The 17,205-nt window shown below is 47.1% G+C and overlaps 1 protein-coding gene across 1 annotated transcript; it reads right to left on the minus strand.

Annotated features, from left to right (window-relative positions):
* Nucleotides 1–3,656: 3,656 nt before the first annotated feature.
* IVD (isovaleryl-CoA dehydrogenase) lies at nt 3,657–16,935 on the minus strand. The gene is made up of 11 exons (XM_010175995.1): nt 16,849–16,935; nt 14,649–14,700; nt 12,289–12,458; nt 11,308–11,401; nt 10,695–10,831; nt 9,528–9,624; nt 6,852–6,945; nt 5,584–5,665; nt 4,765–4,869; nt 4,071–4,143; nt 3,657–3,930 (listed from the first exon to the last, which is right to left on the minus strand). Exons 1-11 carry the CDS (start codon nt 16,924–16,926, stop codon nt 3,797–3,799), a joined length of 1,116 nt encoding a protein of 371 aa, XP_010174297.1. The 5' UTR covers nt 16,927–16,935; the 3' UTR covers nt 3,657–3,796.
* Between the last annotated feature and the right edge of the window lie 270 nt (nt 16,936–17,205).

Genomic DNA, 17,205 nt, shown 5'->3' on the forward strand with positions numbered 1-17,205 from the left:
TTATGTGTCACCCTGCACTGAAACTGCGCAGCAAAGCCCAGAGCAGGAGGGAAACATCCTCCTCCCCAAAGCCTCCCTTCCCCTCGGGGACCGAGAAACCGCATCCTCTGCCACACACACGCACGGACACGAGCACATGCTGCCCCTGGAGTGGGTGACGGCTCCTGTGGTCCCCGGGGCAGGCGGCGGGGCCACAGCGGTTATGTGTCACCCTGCACTGAAACTGCGCAGCAAAGCCCAGAGCAGGAGGGAAACATCCTCCTCCCCAAAGCCTCCCTTCCCCTCGGGGACCGAGAAACCGCATCCTCTGCCACACACACGCACGGACACGAGCACATGCTGCCCCTGGAGTGGGTGACGGCTCCTGTGGTCCCCGGGGCAGGCGGCGGGGCCACAGCGGGGACACAGGGGTTCTCCGGGAGCCACAGACTGGAAATTCCTTCCAGCAGCCTCAGCAGGCACTGGTGGACTCAGGAGGTGGTTTTTTGGGGGGAAAACCAACCCCCACGGGTCCCTGCTGAGAAGTGGGGACACCACAGCCCTGCCTGGACTGCTGCTCAGACCCGGGTCCCTCTCCCGCATCCTGACGGCTCGGCGTGGTTTGACCTCACCAGACCAGGTGAGATCTGCTTTCCCCACAGCTCAGCCACACGCCATGGCCACAGGTCCCTTCACAAAGTGTCTTCGACATGACACAGAGCTGCTCTCACTGCAGCAAGTGCCCTCCCCAGCAGTTTGTACCTTGCAGACGTATTTTAAAACAAATATCCTTGGCATGTTTATAAAGCAGACACTGTCCTGACGCTGTGGGCATCTCCCCAGACACGAGTCTCTCTTCAAACCCCAGTTTTGGACACAGCTTGGAGAAGCCACAGTCACATCTGCCCCGAGAAGCATGAGGTAGGACACTGGAGATGTCACAGCCCGTCTTCTCCACTGCATCCTCCACTTTCCTTTCTGTATCAAACACGTTTCAGTACCTGCTCTGGCAGATCGTAGTTCAGCACTATCCCAGCAGATGCAACCCTGCCCTGCCCTCAGCCAAGGATCAGCAGGTTGGGACAACTTCCATCCCAGATTCAGAGCAAACACCATTAAGATCACATCACCCTCGTGTGTTCTCACCATTCACTCTGCTGCTCTCCAGAGGAGGCCTGTGGCACAGCCCAGATGTATCACTATGAATATACAGATACTTTAAATACGGGTTTGGGGAAAAGCTGTGGTTGGTAAGAAGGAGGGAGAACAGGGGACAGCGGGGCTGTAGCCCCTGCTGCTGCCAGCCTGGACACACTGCAGTGGGCACCAGGCAAGGTCTGCACTTGCCCTCTGTAGGAAACACCCATCGGGAGCACAGGCCACCCTGCTTTTATCAGTGTTCTTGGTAACACAGGAAGATTAAACCCCTTTTCCCCTGAAAAGCCCTCCCCAGCTCTTCTTTCTACACCACAGTGAAACCTGCTCAGCCCAAGGAGAGCTGGCCTGTTCCCCTGGCAGCCCGTGCAGCGTGAGATCTGATTAACAGAACTCTGCTTAAGATGGATGAATCTCTCCTCCCCCCTGTCCCATGAAGCGTTGGACATTGATTCATTTTACCTTGAACTCCAAGGTCCTGATCAGCCTAGAAAATGAAGGCATTATTTATTATGTGTATTAAAAACTAGACCTCTCCAGTGTTAGAGGACAGGTTTAAATATCTGCAGGTCCCTTCCACCTTAGAAAACCCATTTTTAACAATCTGAATCTCACAACATCCTGACGCGGCTCTAACACGCGTTAGAGAAGCTCCTCTGGCCAGAGATGGATCATCCCACAGTGATTCAGTTCCCGTGTTCTTCTGAGAGTCTTCCAGGAAAACTGGAGTGATTCATTCCTGTCTCAGAGAGCCAAAGACCATCCAGGTAAAACACGAGCTCCTGCTGCCTCAGGGACGCTGTGCCTGTGCTCCTCGCTGCCCCTGCAAGCTCCCACCACTGCTCCAGGGAGATCTGCCGTGTTACTGGGACACAGAAACTGCAGCTGCTGGAGAGAGCAGATGAGCTCTGCAGCTTACTGGGAACATCCTGCCCTCCAGCTTTCATGGGACACTAGATCAGGGTGCAGGATCTGCAGCGGTTTGGTGACTTGCACGTACGGGAGAAGACAACATCTTAATCACTCTGTGATAAAACACAAATGCCTGGTCACATAAATAACCGCTGACATCCATGTACAGCGACACGCTTAGTGTTTCAGGTGGGACACGTGCTTCACTTGTGCTTCAAGACTCACTGCCAAAGCATTTTCAGCTGCAGCTCAACGGGGTCCCCTTGACAGGCCACCTCTGTCCACTCTCTGCTACCTCTATTCAGAGATTAAGGCTGAAAATTAAACCCTGGGACACTTTCCAGAGTGACAGCCATCCACTGTAGCTGAATAAACATGAAGCTGAGGAAGAAGGCACCACCACCGTGACTTCAGAAGCTCTTTCGAGCTCTCAGTGAAGTTTTGTATTATAAACACTTGGGGACCTACCTGGTGATTCAGGAAAATGAATTTTTCTTCAGTCTGTGGCATTTTAAAATTCTACATTAGTCTGCTGTCACCTAGTACGGACAGATGGCAACTACAACCAAAAAAACCACACAAAGCTTTAAGTTCTTTTTTGTTAAAACTGCTGGGAGGCTGCCTACACGGCAACTGTTTTAATTAATTGCTCCATCATATTTACAATATTCACTTTTTCTCTGTGATTCACTCTAAGGCTGGCAGTATGCTGTGTCATTCTCTTTAATAAAGCTAGGTAAGCTTCCATTTGCCACATACAATATGCACTGAAAACGCCCACAAATACCGCTGTGCTCGCTCTGACTTCTCTGGCCAGCCCCGAGTGGAGTGTGAGTACATGTTTTTGCCAAAAGAACAACCTTTAGAAAAAACCCAAATAACCCCAACCCAAAAAAGTCAACCTCCTCCTGCCTGCTTCATTCATGGATGTCACAATACGGGGCTGACGTTTGAACTGTTCCCAGAATGATGGATGGTGACACCTCTGAATGAATACCACAGCGGGAGGCAGTCAGTCAGAGCAGCAAAGACTCAGGGCTGCACCGAAATATCCCGAGAAGCAGCAGGGATAGAAAGGAAATATGCACAGAGACAGATGTGGCATTGTCACAAGGTTTGAGGAATCAGCGCCTAAAACGCTGCTCGTGCATCCACGATGCTTGAGCGTTGGTGACAGCCAACCCCATGATGTGGTTGGTGTTGAGTTCCCAAAATGGGAGTTATTAATCCCATCAGAAGGTCACAAAAAGAAATTTCACCCTCCAGTGGTAACGTGCTAATACGAGCTATTTAAGGGCACTCAGGTTTTGGGGGTTTTTTTTTTAAAGCACAAAATTGCTCCCTCATTGTCCAGTTTTTTGGTTTTTGGATGGGTTTTTTTTGAGGGGCAGGGGGTGGATTTACTTTCTGTGCTCAGCCTCTTGTTTCAGGGATACTGCTCACCAGCCTGCTGCGATGGCGACATCTCCCCTGGATGAACCTCAGCCCTGCAACGCGGAGAATCAGGACGGCTGATGAACAGGATGAATCAGGAGGATCACGAGAAGAGAAAAAACACTTTTCCTTCCCTGCTGCCATCTGATTCATTCTGTCAGAGCCCAGTCGAGCAGCATCTGTTCACAGAGCAGGCAGGAGAGTCCACAGGTGAGGATCCCAGAATCACAAGCAGGAAGAAGAAGAGTTGTGCGCTCCAGCCTCTATGGTCAAAGGCCTCGTGGTGGTCTGGCTGCTGCCTCTCCACTGCTGGACGTTACTTAAAGGTGGCATTGAAGGCCCTGCCAATGACGATTCTGCGCACTTCGCTGGTGCCTGCCCCTATCTCGTAGAGCTTGGCATCACGCAGGAAACGCCCCATCGGGTAGTCATTGATGTAACCGTTCCCACCTGCAACCAAAGAGAAGTCAGAAGTCATTTCTACTCTGATTTCCGGGGCTGAGGGTGGGACAGGAGAGAGCTCTGCTCTGGGACTGCGCTTGGCTCTCTCCAGCGATCACTCAAAGAAACAAGCGGTGGCAGTGACTTACCCAGACACTGAATCCCATCCAGAGCCACCTGGGTGGCACACTCTGCCGAGTACAGGATCACTCCAGCACAGTCCTAAAGGAGAGTCACAGTGACAACGGTCAGGAAAGGTGTCACCTGCCCATCACCAATCTCCCCGTTCCTCTGACCTTTCCATTACTCTCCAGACACCTGCTAACAAGCCTGAGCTACTTGATGACAAAGCCACAGGGTTCATTCCCCCGGGAGTGAGAAGCTGCAGCAGTGTCTGTCACCACAGAACACTTGGGTCAGGTCTGTAAAGGCCACGTGAAGACAGAAAAAGAAAAAAAATATAAATAAAAGTGCACCAGAGGAGCTGGTCTCTCACATCACAGCCACAGGAGGCCAACGGGATTTGATTTGGGATGCAGAGCCCTGAGCTCCAAGTGTTAAACACTCAGTCCCCTCCACTGATGGTGACAGTGCCAGCTGTGGAGGTGACAACACCTCGGACTGACTGCTACAGCCCCTTGCAACAGGCAGGATATTGTGTTTGGGCTTCCAATAAACACCTACTGATGCTGCTCAGTCTGTTGTTCTGTAGAAAAAGGCTTCCTGTTTCTTTGGGGGGGTGTCACTTTAACCCCCAGTACAGAACCTCCACCCTGCTCATGATGTGGGACCAAAGGGAAAGGAACTGCCCAGCAGACACAGCCCAGGTGGAAGGGAGCTCACCTTTGCGTTGAAATGGCCCTGGTCACAGGCCTTCGCCACGTTGTAGACGTACTGCCGACACGCCATCAGCCGCGTGTACATATCGGCCATCTTACCCTGCATGAGCTGCGTGTTGCAGAAGACAAGAGAGACACTAACGTGAGTGAGGGGTGGATTATTTTCTGCATCAGCACTGGGAATCACCCATTCTCCAAACTATCTCAGAGAAACCAGACAAATGAGGAGACGTGGATTAAGCAGATTGAAAGGAGGGTGGAGAGAGGTGGGGGGGGGTCTGTTCAACCAAGGACCAAGGGACAGGACAAGAGGAAATGGGCTCCAGTTGTGGCCAGGGCAGTTGAGATGGGATGTGAGGAAGAATTTATTTGCTGAAAGGGTTCTGAGGCATTGGAAGGGGTTGCCCAGGGCAGTGGTGGAGTCCCCATCCCTGGAGGGATTGAAGAGTCGTGTAGACACAGTGCTGAGGGACATGGGTTAGTCATAGGGGACTGGTCAGTGTTGGGTTCATGGTTGGACTCCATAAGCTTAAGGGGCTTTTCCAATCCAGGCCATTCTGGGACTCGGTGAGGGAGCTGGAGGTTCTGTCAAGTCACAGACTCACAGATGTCAGCTGCAGTCCCTCACCCACCAACAGTGCCCTCAGGTAAACAGGCTCAGAGATCTTTTTCCCATCTCACCACGTCATTACATCATGCAGCCCCAGCACAAACTCCAGGCAACCTTCCCATGCAAAGCCCTCCCACAACAGAGCTCTTTGTCTTCTCATTTTTTAAGAGAAAAGCAAGATGCCAAAAATTTCTGATTCCTTTTCTGCCTCACCTGGAAGTGTCCAATTTTCTGTCCAAACGCTTCTCTTACATGTAGGTATGGAATTGCATGGTCAAGAACAGCTTGCATGAGCCTAAGAAAAGCACAGATGTGCAGGAAAGGGAAAAAAAAACAACCCAGAATTATTAATTAATAATAATTAAACCTTGGAAGCACAATCTAAGGTAAAAAGGTTCTCACACCTCAAACGAAACGCTGCTGTCTTCCTACAGCTCCACTCAAACAACGCAAAGAATAAAATCCAAAGGTCCCACTTTTCTCCCTAGTGCTCTACATGTTGCTCATCTGGGACATCTTGTGGTAAGGCCTGACCTTCTTAATTCAGAGGACTGAGACCAAGAGCTGAACAGCTTTCTAACAACTGTAGCCAGGACAGTTTCTGCTGCCTTGCATCTTCAGAGGCCAGCAACTCAAGAAGCACTAGCCAGTATCATAAAAAAGTGTAGGTAAGAACGAGAAGGGCAAAAAATCCTCCTTCAGCTTTGTGGAAGATGGTCTTTCCACATGAGGATTAATACAGAGAGACCACTTAGGAGAACTGCAGGGTAAAAATAATTATGGGGAGTTTAAGGACTAAATAAATGAAGAAGAAACCCTTTACTCAGTCCAGTGCTCCTTCTGTGTGACAGTCTGGATAGTGATTTAGATTTTAAGGAATCAGTAACACAGAGGAGCTGGTTATTCCCAGAGTAACACACACTGTGGGGATCCACAAACAAGCAGCTGGGGCTCAAGGCAGATTTCCCACCTCTGGCAATGTTTACAGCAAGACTACCATTTTCCAAAGCGTGCTCTGGAGCGTCTGTGCTACACTGGAAGGCAGGGATTTGAAAACTTTCTTTCTGGCATTGCTTCTTCTGTCCCTTGCCCCTTAGAAGGTGTTCCACCTAGAAGCTTTCAGACTGAAAAAAAACCCTATACGTGGAGAGCTATAGGAAAAGGAGGAACACACACAGAACAAGCCATGGCTGCCTGGGAGCGCCGAGCCAAGTCCCTTGCAGCAGGAGTTCATGACAGCAGCAAGCGGCTACGACATCCCTGGAGTACCCAGCAGCTCTGGGATCTCCCTGCTCCTGCCTCCTCTGCAGCTTCCTTCCTTCCACAGCCTTTCCTCTTCTCGGAAGCTGCCCCAGTATCTCAGTTCTCCATCCAAAATGCATCCTACTGAGAGCTGCAAGCCCAGTTGGAGACCCACTGGGCTAGGTGATCATGAAGGATCCTCCTGGCCTTGCAAACAATAAAAGATGACAAACCCTTACCCCAGTGGCCCACCAGACAGCACGAGTCTCTCCAGGTCCAATCCACTCATCAGAACGTAGACCCCTTTGCTCAGTGTCCCCAAGACATTTTCAGCTGCAATGGTCAAAGGAAAGTGATTTACTCACGTGCAAAACTAAGAGAAACTCTTGTCTGAGGGTCCGTGTTCGCTGGAGAGGGGATCCAAACCTTCAGTCCCATTCGCCTTTTTGGCTTGAGACACAAAAATTGAGGACGAGCTAGACAGGCACTGAGTATTGATACTTTACTCCCTACCCCTGAAATGTCATTTCAATCCAACCAAAGGCAAAAAGGAAAAGGCAGCAAAGGTTTATAAAGCGCATCTGCAACCGCTGCTACTCTCTCGCCTATTTTCTAAAGAGTAAGGTGCTCTCCAGAGATCTTCCAGCTCAGCATCTGTACCAACAAGAACAGGAGACAATAGCCTGGGAGGACAAACTGGGAGCTCACTTCACCATCCCAGTTTGTACCCAACCCAAACTGACAGCATTACCATCTGATATCTACTGAGTGCAGATCTGAAATGAACGCACACCCCAGTCTGATATGCTTGGGCCACCTCTCTGAGCATTCCCAGGACAGGAACCAAAGCTCACCCAGGCAGACAGTCCAAGCTCACATTTATCCCACGTCAGAGTGACCTATATTAGTCTTCTGAGACTGGAGAATAGGAACAGTCATTATCCCCCCTTCTGTGAGGAGGGCTGAACAGAACATTGCAGCTGTTATAAATAAACGTTTTAAAAAGACAAGTATTATTTCAGTGAAAATGGAACAGGAAAATAGCCACATTAGATAATGGGCTGAGAAAAACCCTCAAGAACCCATTTCATTTTGGGACAATCTAAAGCATGTGCTGATGTTAACAAGCACAAAAAGAGAAGCAGGAACAAAAGGCTCATCTCAGCAAGGCTGTACTCTTAAAATCAGGAGAGAACTTAAAGCCTACCAACTGTGCTTTGTAGATGGACAGAGATTACCCCTGATCACGCCACACAGGAGAACTGACACACACTTCAGGCTTTGATCACAAGAGATCTGAGAGGTGTGATATGCAAAGCAAAAATGAGATTGGACTTGGACACCTGCAGATAGTCTCCTGAAATAAATAATCTGTTTTTCAGTGGCAGAAGCTCATGGACTGCATTGCCTCCTGCTTACTGAAGAGCATGTTGATGTGGTGTAGAGAAACACAGCTGCTGCAGGGCCATCATCATGATACTGGAGCCAGAAAGATGAAGAGAATGAAGCCTGGCTTTCAGAGAAGCAGCTCCAAAGCCCCACAGACAAGAAAGAAAAATACTAATAGCAAACATTACTTTGAAGAACAGAACACAAATGCCAGCATCAGTAATAATAAAGTGACAAAGCTGTTCATGAGTAATGACATCTCCCAGCTAGAAAAGGACTGAATAGCCTGAACGCCTTCCTGCACGGCCAGGGAAATGGGATGGATAGGTATGTGATGAGCTGAAGGACATGTGTGCTGACTGCACAAGGCGGGCAGACCTGCAGGCTGCATAACACAGGAAAAAAAGAATAAACCCCCTCAAATGTTGGGGCTCTGAACCAACTCTTACCAATGCAACATGACCAAATGAATCCATGGACAACACTTCCCATGAGAAAACCACCAGCCACTCAGTGGAAACCCACGACACTGAAACCCACGTATTTTAGAGTGGATGGAATTGCAGTGCTAGAGAACATCCTGGTCCAAGAGAAGCATCCTGCAGACATATGAAATGGCATCAAACTGGTTCAGCTTCCAAGGCAGAAGATCAGAAGCAGCATTAATGGGCAGAGTGCAGTGTGTTAACTTTTAACACTGCAGTGATGTGCTTCTCTGAGTTATCAGAAAATGGAAATCCCGTTACCATGAGAACATGCTGCTCTGTACAGATGATTACCCAGGAGATGATCTCCAGACCTGGGCACTGGCCTTTCTGATTTCAGAGTGGAGGGATCCAATAAAGTTAGAAATGTCAGATTTCAGCTGAAACTCTTCCACTTACTGCAAAGCAGCTTCTGGTGTTGTATGGGGAGCAGGAGAGTTACTGCAGATATGCAATTAGGATTTTCATTACTTCAGATAAGGCATCTCCACCACTTGCTATATAGAGGCTGTAATTTTTCTATCAACAAAAATAGCCACTGGAGTAACAAAAATGGCCATTACAGTGGTCCCTGCTGGACTAACTGATGGGGGAAAGGTATCCATTTTCAGATCCTGGCCCCAAAAGACATCAGAAGTGTTCCAGGTAAACCACTGGAGAGTTAGATAGTCTCCAGTGATTTTGGAGAGAAAATAAAGAAAACTTCAAGGCAAATAAGCTCTCCTGTATACAAGATGGAGAGCTTTAATGGAAACAAAGAAGATTCTTTGGAAGCTCACCCAGGCTTTGCAGAAGCAGCGGTTAAGAGTTAAGTCCAAAGAGGAGCGAGCTCACAAGGGATGGGCTGGTTCACCACAATCCAGCAGACTGCACTTTTCCAGTTTCACCAGCGCTCCCTCCAGGCTGCCAAAGAGCAGATAACCATCTGCAAAGCCCTCTAGGTCACAGTTTGAACAGGAACGTAGTTAGTGATCCAATTTATCTGGTCAAGATGACAGGAAACCACCACATGCATACTGCCATGGTTTGAAACCAACTCACCAGGGATCTTGCAGTCTTCAAAGATTAATTCACAGGTGTTAGACCCTCTCATTCCCAACTTATCCAGCTTCTGGGCTGTGCTGAAACCTGGCATTCCCTGCAAAGCCAAGACAATAAAAATACATTTGAAATCTCAATTCTGACAGGTTAAATAAAAATCACGAGGTGTCTGTGAAGTTTCCCTGACCACATGAACATGTGTAGGGTACCGGAAGGGAGTCACCAAAGTGAACTGCCCACACTGGGAACAGGAATAGATGTAGTGCAAGTGCAGAGGAAGCAAATGAGCAGAGACACACGGACACATCAGGGGCACGAATGAACTGGGTGCATCCATTTTCTAATGCACATAAGTATTAAACAAATAAATTAATTGGACAGCTGCCAACACTGACTCTCCTAGAGCAAGGAGAGGTACTGCAAGCTTTGCCAGTAACTGAACTTTCCTAATCACTAAGTCAGGTTAAGTCCATAAGAAGGCTTACTGATCTCTGAGATTTTGTATTTCCAGTACCATTTATTTTATTACAGTTTCCTGTCTTCCCTGTGGTGACAGAGATGTGTATAGCGGAGCCTCAAATAATTAAAAGAGAAGAAAAAACCCAATAGATCCCTGTTTTCCAAGGACTGCCCGTTGAACAGCCCGTTTCTGCTCCCTCTGGCCTGCTCTGCTTTGCACACATGTCTGTTTGGGTCATTGCAGGATTCTGAAGGGGCAGTACAAGAAAATGGGGGGAAGAAATGAACAGAGTTATTTTAATGTCTTGGCTTTAAAAAAAAAACCCAAACCACACACAAAGTTAGACAATAGCAGAGTAGGACATATTTACAAGGTCTCCAATATCTCTGCCAATTTTTGGCAAGAAGCAAACCCTTTTATATTAGAATCTTGTCCATTCTCTCTGCATTTCTAGCCCTAAAGACTGGTTACATGTTTGGATACCAAAAGCCAGGAGTGCCCAGCTGACAGTGCAGTGTGTCATCTCACTGGGGCAGAGGACTGATCTCATGGGTTTAGAAAATTTGAGCAGAAAATAGTTTGTCTTTGAGCAAGGGGCTGACAGTTACAGAAAGAAAACTAGCTGGCTTCTCAAGGAGCCAGTTAGGGTGAAGGAGTTAGCTTTAAAAACCACCCTACAATAAGCCTGTGAGAATTATCAAACCTACCCTCTCCACAATGAAGGCAGTTATACCTCGGGAGGCTGGAACCGCGTTAACGTCAGTTTTAGCGTAAACGATGAGAACGTCTGCGTCTGGCCCGTTGGTGATCCAAAACTTGTTCCCATTCAAAACAAAGTAGTCTCCTAGAAGCAAAGAGCTGCAATCCATTAGCTCACACCAGACAACACAGCAACACCTGCATCCTCACTCCACCTATTTCAAAAGAGGCTTCCAAGGACACTCTTTAAGACCCCCGCAAACAGCACGCACAAATCCTTCCCAAGTGCAAGCAAACTCATTTCCTTAATTGCCAGAGTCCAAAGACAGTTTAACAAATGCCTGACAAACTGAGGCACCCACCACTGGTTCCATCATACCAGCAACCTCCCCGCCACAATCAGATGTCCACTTTTAGACCTTCAACCATCCACCTTGTGTCTTCACTACCTGGCTTTATCACACACTGAACCTCCTGGGAGGCAGCACAAGCCTGCAAACGTGGCCTGGTATGCCCAAGACTAAGCACCATATCTCAGTGGTGTTGGGGAGGTCAGTCTAAATTTACAGGAAACTTTATTTACACCAGGTATCTATCCAGGCAGCATATGACAGGCTTTACCTTTCTTATCTGCTTTCAGCTTCATGGACACAACATCAGATCCAGCATTGGGTTCGCTCATTGCTAAGGCTCCAATGTGCTCCCCACTGATTAGCTGGAAGAAAAGACAAACATAAGAAAAGGAGGAAGAAGAGCAGCATTGTTTCTGCTCCCTCTTTAGCCTGCCTGCCCTTTTTCTTCCTGCACTGCATCTCCACAGTAGCTGTTCTACGCAGGAACTGCAAACAAGAGCTGTTGTTCCTGGCAGAGTCCTAGCAGGGAGCTCCCTTGTGCTGCTGTGCTGAGGGAACAGAACGAAATCACAGTGGGATGAGAAGGATGACTCAACTCATGTCTGAGCTAGATGAGTACAGCCCTGCTTATAAAACACTGTCTCCAGGAAGGTGCCAAAAGAACCACGCAGACAGCCATATGCCTTTCACAAGCTCCTTGTTCTGCACATGATGACAGCCCTTTTACACAAGCTAGAGCTGTTAAACACAAAAGGCCAAGGAGGGGGATGAAGAGACACTGCAAAGTTCTTTGCAACGTGCTCATAGCCCTGTCCCCCTACACTCCACCACAATAGCAGAGGGACACCTTCCTTCTGTGCCTGCTCATACCAGGCTCTGGCATAGATGTTGCTTCCCCTTCACTGTTCCTTTCAGCCTACCCTTTTCTCCTTGCCATTTTTTTTCCCCTCCCTGTATAAGTTTTATCCATCTTCTTCTCCTTTTCATAGAATCACAGAATGGTTTGGGTTGGAAGGGGCCTTAAAGATCATCTAGTTCCAACCCTTGGCACAGGCCGAGGTCAATATGGACTAACAGTACAAAAATCAACAGGCTAGAGAAGGGCAAGTATGGCAAGGACAGTATTTCCTTAAGGTTGAGTGACAGAGATCGACTAATGCTTAAAATGCTACACACCATGAAAGATATTCATCCTTGCCTGCAGCCAAAACCCAAATGCTTTCCAGTTTCCCCTCTTCCAGCGACATACCTTGGGCAAGTACTTGTTTTTCTGGGCCTCGTTGCCATTACGCACTAGCTGGTTGATACAAAGGTTTGAGTGGGCACCGTAACTAAGCCCAACAGCTGCTGAGGCACGAGAAATTTCCTCCATCACTATCACGTGGTCCAGATAGCCCAAAGCAGATCCACCATATTCCACTGAAAAGAGAAGAGAAACCTCACGTTAACCACCATGGAGTATATCACATATGCACAAGATCCCAGAGTTGGACTCAGTCTTGAATGAGATCTGAGACAAGAGAGCTGCTGGTTTTGACTGACAGTGTCCCCGAGTTGGACACCTCTGGCTTTCCCCATCCTCTCTGAATGTCAGTTTTCTTATCTTAAAGCACAGTGATGTTACTTCTTCAGCTTAATCAATAATTTACTTGTACAGCACAGTTCTATACATATAACATGCATAAGGACACATCTAAAACAGGCTACTGACACTTGCGCTATAGCGAGTCCTTGTCAACCACCCTTAAGTGCAACCTTAATATTATCACGAAGACTAAATCACAAAGTGGCAACCTGTACTAGGTGAGAGGATAAAGGAACACAGGCAAAGTCTGTGGAGTCCATATATGTCTGTCATAACAAGGACCCCTAAACAAGTGAGGAATCCTCAAACTGTTCAAAAAGTGGGGCACTAGAGACTTTTCTATGCCCACAAATGTGCAGAAGACCAGCGCTTTGGTGGGTGGCTGATTCAGAATGAGAATGATCCATAAACGTAACTGCTGTAATTCACCAGTGGAAGAATGTGGATTTCAAGAGAAGATGAAGTGAGACAGAGTAGCACAATCATTGTAACTGGGAACCTAGCTAGGCACACTGAGCTGAGCCTAAAACTGGTGGTAAAGATTAAAGGCACGCAGTAGAGCAGGGAGAGAGAGAAGGCAGCAGAAAAGGAGAAGGCTGAGAGATGCATAATGGCCTTCAGCAGCTGACAGCCTACACAAATACATACACACACACACCTACACACACAAACACAGTCACATCCCAGTGTAAAAGATTTCTTCTACAGGCAAGAAGCAAGTGATTGTAAGGGAAGAACTAAACAGGAGGACATGAACACTGTGAAGTGTGCCTGTGTTATCGTCCCATGGTAGCTGCATATTTGCATTTCTTAACTCTGCATAAAACAAATGGAAAATTACAACACACTTTTCTTAATTTTAAGAAGAAAACAAAAAGCACTGTTATTTAAATGCTCCCTTAATAGACTTCATCCACTGGTGCCCAAACATGCCATTTAATGGAGCATATGCCCTCACAAGATTTCACATTATCTTCACATCCTAAATCCCAGTCTCCACCTCCTCCAACAAAACCAATGCCAATAAAGGAAGCGCACACAACTATACCACCAAAAATCAGGCAAAAAATTCTGGGCATAGGAGGGTTTTAGAGGTAAATCTTTGAGGAAATCAAAAAGGACAGGACTCATGAGGGGATGGCTTATTTATAGTGTGGGAAACTGCTGTAAGCCTCAGGCACAACATCAAAGAAGAAAGAAGGTAAGAGTGAGAAAAAACAGGAGCAGCAGTAAATTGGGAAGAGTAAAGAGAAAGAAAGCAGAAATACAGACTCTTTCAAGCAGACTCAGTGCCACTGAAAGAAACGCAGAGGCATTATTTCAACACATTGCTATTCAGCTTGCTGCTGCAGAAGCCTTTGCACACACGCATCTAGAAACACAGACTTTACGATGGGGAAATAAAGGCCCCATTGGCCGCTTTTCTCCGCTAAGGGCTTCTCCTCATTACACTGTGTTAGTGCATTCAGCAGGACCACAGCAGCCTCAGTCCTCTATAACATTAATCAAAACACTTTTCAGCTAACCTGGACAAGGCTGAATAAGATTTACCCTGATTTTTTCTGACTGGTTGGATGTGGTCAGCTCTCCATTAGTTATCACAGCTTTTCAGAGCATTGTTTTCTACCCGCTAACTTCTCCCATTAGAGATGGATGTTTGTTCCAGGATACTTTTATCCATAGCTCTCGTTCTTATAAACTTCCAGCAAACGCTTCATATTGGAGAAGTGCAAACATGTTCCCAGTTGTCTATGTTACATCTGGAGAAACCATTTCTGAACAGTATTTAAATTGTAAAAAGCATTTTGTAATCATCCAGAAGTCTAACAAGGAAAAAGGATTCTGATTCAGTAAAGAATAAAAAAGTTGTCAAAGAAAGTTTTTAAGAAACATGAAGATAGGAACCTCTGGACAAACCAGATGTCACATCACAGACCAGGCTGTTAGGAACGGGAAAGGGTGAGTTTAAGTAATATCTCTTTCACTTGAGGAATCACCCAGGTAAACGGTAGGAACAGACTTACCAGGAGCTGTGATCCCCAGAACTCCCAGTTCCCCGAGTTTTTTCCAGAACTCCTACAAATACAGAACAAGCAATGAGTCCAGACTCGCAGTCAGGGCACGAGCATAAGAAGTTTTCCCAGGTAGCTCACGAGACACATCGATTTACCTTATTCTTGTGATATCCCATAGATAAATACACCAATACCTATTCCTCCTGCAGTAGCAGCTCCATCCTTTGGACTAAGAACCCAGACAGATTTAAGGACGTTAGTTATGCTACGCATAGGAGTAATCTATTGAATTCAGGGAAAATTCACAAGCCTGAATTTAATTCTGGAAGGACAGGTCCTAAGATTTAACCCATTTCAAAAAGGAGAATTTTGATGAATTAAAATCTCTCATTAATTTTAGAAACTGCCCTTCTAGGCTTTCACATACTATCTCTTGCTACTGATTATTTAGGATGTTATGACTTAAAGGTGTGCTTGTCTTTTACCTCACGCATTCCTGTCACTGTGCTTTGGCAGCACTATCAGCTGGTGGTTGCTGCAAATAGCAGTTAGCATAAGCTATCCGTGACTGAAACCCTGGGAATATGTAGAAGAGTTACTATTATTTGGCACTTTAAAGCTCTTCTAGTAAAATAGAAACTGATAAGTAAAGCCAAGGAGAAATTCATGGGAGAGATTAAAAAATGGGACTGTTACAGCTGGGGCAGACACGAGGTGCAGGTGACCACAACAGAGAATCTGTGAACACTCTGGGCTTGTGAAGCTAAAGGAGCCGAACCCACAAGGGCCACTCACACAGAATCACAGGATGTCAGGGATTGGAAGGGACCTTGAAAGATCATCCAGTCCAACCCCCCTGCCAGAGCAGGAACCTAAATGAGATCACACAGGATGGTGTCCAGGTGGGTCTTGAATGTCTCCAGAGAAGGAGACTCCACACCCTCCCTGGGCAGCCTGTCCCAGGGCTCTGGCACCCTCACTGGAAAGAAGTTTCTTCTCAAGTTGAAGCAGAACCTCCTGTGTTCCAGCTCACACCCATTGCCCCTTGTCCTACCATTGGCCAAAGTACATAACTCAAGTACATAACCTGTAGGTTTTCAAGACTGCCAGGACACCAGACACACACGGGGACTGGACAGCATGACTGAGTTCTGCACAGCTGGACAGGTGTGCTACAAAGCTCACCTGCTAGAGGACAAGCTGTCCTCCTCAACCACCACCTCCTCCACTTCCCTCTTACCCAGATTTATCACTCTGGCAATGCCACCACTCGAGCAACAGCCAGGATTTGAGGCACAGAGCTGCTGGCTGACTTGAGACGTACACATCAGCTGCATCTGGCACACGGCACCACACAGTGAGAGGGAAGCTGTGACGTAAAGCAGCAGCAAAGGATGTCACCAGCAAGGACCACACAAAGCTGGAGGGGCCACCTCTGCTGCTGCTTCAGACCACTGCTCCACTACACGATGGACACACAGGCCATGCTTGTCACGTGGCCTCAGCGTCCAGCAATAAGATAATTATCAGTGAATAGTCTCCAGAGACTTCAAGAAGTATTTATTCAATAGCTCTGGATGACATCTGGAGCGCCAGGCTAAATTTATAGACCCAACTTCAAAGCTGCACATATATCCCTGAAAATGTCAACATCAGAGCTCTGGGAAGTCCTGGCAGATGTTCTGAGCTTTTTAAGTCTTGTGGAGCTTATGAAAACCAATAGTTAGATCTCTCATTGTCATCAATCAAACCACCCCACTGCACAGAATCTGTTGTTTTTATTAGGAAGGCGAGTTTCAGCTCAGCAGTCAAACAACTCCACGTTTCAGCATTTGCACACAGTATTTTCACAACAAATCTGAGAGGAAATTCCGATGTCCAAGAAAGGGTCCTAGCTAGGAGGATGCAAAGCACACATTAGAGAAGGGATTTGAACAGTCAAGCAGAAATACCACGATAAGAATCCAAACAAGACGATTATCAACCCTTTTTTTTTACTTGCCTGCTGGCTGGGTTCTGCCTCAGGTTGTTAAAAAAAGATAAAACAGGAAATAAAAAAATTGTTTTCTCTACGGCTTTCAAGTTTGAAAAGTTAATGCACATGTTCCTGTGGTGTGGACTGGGATTCTTTATCCAGACTAATGTACAGATCAAAGTACAGAGAGGCTTTCACTGCCAGCTATTTTAAATCCACACATGAAATACTCACCCGCATGTCTTTGAATTCATTTTCCTGGTCAATCTGTTGGGCCTTTGGAGCCAAATGCTCTTGACAGAACTTTGTCATGGTCTGTCTAAGCTGGGAAAAGAGATGAAGAGAAACACACCCGTTACATCTCATCAATACACTGTCATCTTCTTCCCGAGGATACTGCCAACATCCCCCTGCCAGGAGACTCCAGGATCCCAAACCCAGAAGCACAAGCCCATGAGGAAATGGATGATTCAGGTCCCTGGCTGAAGGACCACGTGAAAGCCCTTTAGTCTTTAAAGAGAAGACATTGATGTACTTAAGTTCTTCTCAGCGTTTAACCTTAAAAGTCCTACCCCAGCATGAGAAAATGCT

This window comes from Antrostomus carolinensis, unplaced genomic scaffold (assembly GCF_000700745.2).
Source record: "Antrostomus carolinensis isolate BGI_N321 unplaced genomic scaffold, ASM70074v2 scaffold33089, whole genome shotgun sequence".
Classification (NCBI taxonomy): domain Eukaryota; kingdom Metazoa; phylum Chordata; class Aves; order Caprimulgiformes; family Caprimulgidae; genus Antrostomus; species Antrostomus carolinensis.